This window comes from Sinocyclocheilus rhinocerous, unplaced genomic scaffold, assembly GCF_001515625.1.
Source record: "Sinocyclocheilus rhinocerous isolate Xijiao unplaced genomic scaffold, SAMN03320098_v1.1 scaffold942, whole genome shotgun sequence".
NCBI classification, from domain to species: domain Eukaryota; kingdom Metazoa; phylum Chordata; class Actinopteri; order Cypriniformes; family Cyprinidae; genus Sinocyclocheilus; species Sinocyclocheilus rhinocerous.
In genome coordinates, this window is record NW_015627890.1 from 2456294 (window position 1) to 2461288 (window position 4995).

A 4995-nucleotide genomic window follows, 5' to 3' on the forward strand; every position below is an offset into this window, starting at 1 on the left:
GACGATTATTGTTATTTATATTATTTATATTTATTATACTCATTTATTGTTATTATATTAATAATGATATTATAGTTTAATAACTATTACAGTATATAATCATTGGTGTTTCATTTCTAATAGTTAAATTAATTATGTCGGTATGCACAAAAATATGAAGCACAACTGTTTTCAACATTGATCTAATAATAATAATAATAATAATAATAATTGGTGTGTAATTAATACAATTAACAATCCATTTTTCAGATATAACAATATTATTATTATTAATATTTTTGTTTATTATGGTATTTATTTACTTTATTTAATTAAGCAATTATTTAATTGCTTATTTGTTATATTTAATTGTAGTATTAATAGAATTAATCATGTTATAATATTATAATTCTAGTAATAATAGTTGTTTTATTATTTATAATATTTATATTAATTATCATGATGGTTTGCACAAAAATATTAAGCAGCACAACTGTTTTCAACATAGATAATAAAAAGAAATGTTTCTTGAGCAGCAAATCATGTAACACACATAAAATACTTTCTAAACTGTAACTTCCTATGTTTGGTTTTAATAAACTAAGGAATGAGTTAAAACTATTTTCTGTGATAATCGATAAGAATTCCTTTAAGAAATGTCCCACATTTCTGGAATGTCTGTCGGTCAATATTTAACTCTTGAACAAAATGTTTAACACTCACATTCATGAGCCTGCATTGTGTCTTTGCTCTTATACATAGAGTTTGGCGTTTACTGCTGCCACTGTCGCAGTCAGGCCCGCGGCACCCAGTGCGCCGTCTGCAAGCGCTTCACCTTCCAGTGCGCCATCTGTCACGTGGCCGTACGCGGCTCTTCTAACTTCTGCCTGAGCTGCGGCCACGGAGGACACACCAGTCACATGATGGACTGGTTTCGCTCGCAAGAGGTCTGTCCCACCGGCTGCGGGTGCCACTGCCTGCTGCAAAGCACTTTCTGAACATTACAAACAATAAAAATAATAAGCCGGGTATAAAATAATAAGCTCAAGATAAGCCTCAAAACTCTTAGTACTGTAGCAACTCGTCGGCATATTGTATGGGAATAGACTATGAACTTTTACCATTATTTGGAAACTGTTCAATATTTTCACAGTATGTACGATTATGCATATTAGAGTTTCAGACTGGATTCATAATATCATCCACTTAGAATGTTTATTTTTTTAATGAATAAGCCCGGAACATTTGCAAGTATAATCATAAATAAAAGCAAAGCTGTAATGTTGACATTTCTATGCAGAGGGAGGGAATAGAATAGGCAAGTTTATATCTGTACCACATTTAATTCTCTGACTCAAAATCCAAACTATAATATTTAAGGTTATTTCTTATTATTCATTTTCACATTACATTATTATATTATATAATATGATTATACTATATATTATCGATAATAACAAGAAACTGCATGTGCTGTGGGAAAATCTGCGGAAATTATGCTGAGCAGATACATTTCAACTTTTATTTTCTCCCATAAACCAGAGGAAGTGTTTTGAAAAGCCATCAGAATCACCCTTATTTGAACAGTTCTCCAAGGTATTGTTCCCACATGGCTAATCTGGATGCAGAGGACTACTGAGAACCTAATAATAGCATGTTATATAAAAGAGATATGTGTCCTCCACCAAACTATAATATTTAAGGTTATTTATTATTATTCATTTTCACATTAAATTATTATGATATAGTATATTATATTATATTATTATACAACAAATAAATACATTTTAAACAAATAAACAAACTTGAAGACTTAAAGGTTATAATACAGACCAAATTATGCCTTATATCTAACACCACAAACAGCACACAGAATGTTATGATTCACATGATTTCAGTAGTAAAATTGGATGTTTTTTATGGAGTCTGTGTGCTAAATCCTCCGCAGTCAGCAGTGAAGCCCGATCTGATCTCTCATCAAGGTTTCTGAGGCGGTCTCGAAATTACTGATCCCACTATGACGAAGGCCAACCTGATGAATATTAATTTAGTCTTGCATTCAGACGTTGCTTGGTAACATTCCTGGAGTGTCCGTCTACTCAACTTAATTAATATTCACAATCTATGCCTTCTGCATAGTAAGATTCGTTTATTGGACAGGTGTTCGAGGCTTATTTACAAACGTCAGTAATTCAGCCAATCAACAAAGCTTACTGGGCTCGCGTCACATGGCTCATTAATATTCATGAGCAAAGCCGTCGCCGTAGTAGGTTTGGCCGCTCAGCGCTGAGTCTTCAGCAGCAGGAGGAGAGAGAGGAGCTTGATTCAGCTGTTTGTGGCCGAAGATGGCGGAGTGTGGACGTGTTCAGCAGCTGCTGCTCCTCTTGTCTCTCTGCCTTCTCACCGTACAGGCTCTTAAACCTCTTCCAGGTTTCGGGAATGTCCATCCTCCGGCTGCAGCTATGCACCAGCAGTTCAGAGCCGCGCTACCGAATCCCGGGAATAACGCCGCCGCCGCGTCCTCCGGTTCTCAGTCTAGAAGATCTACCGGCTGGAAGCTGGCAGAAGAACAGGCCTGCCGGGACGACGTGACCCGGCTGTGTCCAAAACACACCTGGACAAATAACCTGTCTGTACTGGAATGCCTGCAGGACAAGAAGGAGGTGAGCAGCACCCCTAATGATGACGATGATTGTATATAATGTGTGTATAATAATTATTAACAAATACATAATAATAATATAATTTTATTTATAATTTAGGTATTTTATTTATCATTTTATATAATTAAATGTATTATTTTATTTTATTATAATAATTATAATTATATAATGAATATTTGTAATTTATAATATATTATATTTTATGTTATAATTTTAAATAATTGAATTTTCATATATTAATAGGATTAATTACGATTACTATATAATTGTATTATTGATAATAGTAACATTTGTGATTTTATTATGATGATTATTATTGTTTTTATTATTATTATTATTATAAACTTGAACACAGGGTGAATACTTTTATCTCCTATTATTTGGCTTTTTGAATTTCACACTGATTAGTGAAGTTGAGAGGATATAAGCTTTCCAGATCCAAACTCCTTTTGGAACATTTCAGTTCATTTATTACCAATGTATCCATTTATCTATTCATTTATAGCCGATATTAAAGGCTTCATAAAATGCCTTGTTGTCTGTCTGCCCTCTGAAGACCAAGGAGGTCCATAGCACCTGATGAAAGCTAAATGTGAGCATTCCTGTTTATCTCAGTAGCAGTTTCTCAGTTCTGCTGCCAGGTTGTTTTCAGCCAATAATTTGAGCTGTAAATATCACGTGACCAATTACTGTGGAGCTGCAGGAAAATGACATCCTGACAATGACGATTGACTCTCTCAAGCCCTTCACTGGTGACTAGAATCAACTTCCTCATGGAGTCTTTACTAGCAGGTGCATACGCTCTGAATGGATATTTAAATCTATATATAGGTATGCAAACGTTTTAATTTTTCTTCGGCTTTTATACAGCTGCACAAGCACAGACCTTTAATGTGGATTGGACTAATTTAAGAACAAGCTTAAAATCTAGTAACTAGATTTGTCTTTTGTAGTTTGCCATGCCGTGCTGTTTGACACAGTGACCTAGATGAGGAAACTTTTGTTCAGACACAGCAGATGCCCTGCGATAAGTTTATTGTTGGAATAAAGTTTGATCGGCATGATCAAACTCTTACAAATAATCCAATAACACTTACAAAATCCATCTAATATGTACACAAATCTAACTAATAATCTAACAAAAGGAGAATTCTGAAACACTTTCCAAGCGCTCAGTGACCAGGGGGTGGCAAGCACCAACAATGACATTATTATTATTATTATTATTATTATTATTATTTATACTTTATTGTCTTTTCATTCAATTCATTTATTTTATAAAGTAATTCTTCACTTTTTCTTCTCCTTTATTTTCTTTAAATTTTTTTTCGTTTTGTGGTAATATAAATATTAAAGTCTCATATTATCTCATATATTATCTCATATAGTCTCAATAAAGCTTTGTGTATATATATATATATATTCCAAGTTTTCTATAGCCATGCAGTAGTTTTGTGTGATAAACAGATTTTCTCTGAAAAACAGTCACTAGATATGCAAAAACAATGGTTTATGACACTTGTCTTGATGCAACGTATTTGAATATATGCAAATTAATTTAAATTCGAGAACTACTTTATCAGTGAGTAATTTGTTTACACTTTACACAGACTTTACACAAACTATCATGTGGCTGCTCACCTGTAATATAGTGTACAAGTCAAACTAACTATTTTTAAAGGGTTAGTTCACCCAAAAATGAAAATTCTGTTATTAATTACTCACCCTCATGTCGTTCCAAACCCGTAAGACCTTCATTCATCTTCGAAACACAAATTAAGATGTTATTTTTTGGAAATGCAATATATTCTGGACAAGTATCATAGTAGTATATATGGAAAGTATTTATTTTTTAGATGTTTGCAATGCATTTTTTGGACATGTATCATGGAATTATATATGTATATATATGTATAGTATTTATTAATTAAAACAAATATTTTTTTTGGAGGATTGCAATACAGGTTTTGGGCAGGTATTGTGGTAGTATATGTATATATTGTTTATCCACAAATCCACAATTTAAACAAGTATCATGGTAGTATATAGAGTATTTATTAATTTATTTGTTTATTTATTTATTTGGAAAAACATTTTTGGACAAGTAACTTGGTAATATGTATTATATGCATAGTAATCAAACAATGCGATGATATATGTGACCCTGAACCACAAAACCAGTCTTAAGTCGCTGGGGTATATTTTTAGCAATAGCCAAAAATACATTGTATGGGTCAAAATTATTGATTTTTCTTTTATGCCAAAAATCATTAGGATATTAAGTAAAGATCATGTTCCATGTAGATATTTTGTAAATTTCCTACTGTAAATATATTAAAACTAAATTTTTGAT

General features: G+C 32.4%; 2 protein-coding genes across 2 annotated transcripts in view; both read left to right on the plus strand.

Moving 5' to 3' along the window:
• Positions 1 to 1047, plus strand: part of LOC107736060 (WD repeat-containing protein 59-like) — a 13933-nt gene extending 12886 nt beyond the window's left edge. The window contains exon 25 of the mRNA XM_016547570.1: positions 742 to 1047. Coding sequence (XP_016403056.1) covers positions 742 to 977 — 236 coding nt within the window. The 3' untranslated portion in view covers positions 978 to 1047. The remainder of the gene's footprint in view (positions 1 to 741) is intronic.
• A 1214-nt stretch (positions 1048 to 2261) lies between these two features.
• The window catches only part of LOC107736071 (Golgi apparatus protein 1-like), a 17439-nt gene continuing 14705 nt past the window's right edge, over positions 2262 to 4995 (plus strand). Inside the window, exon 1 of the mRNA XM_016547578.1 lies at positions 2262 to 2642. Within this exon, the coding sequence (XP_016403064.1) occupies positions 2325 to 2642 (318 nt within the window). The 5' untranslated portion in view covers positions 2262 to 2324. The remainder of the gene's footprint in view (positions 2643 to 4995) is intronic.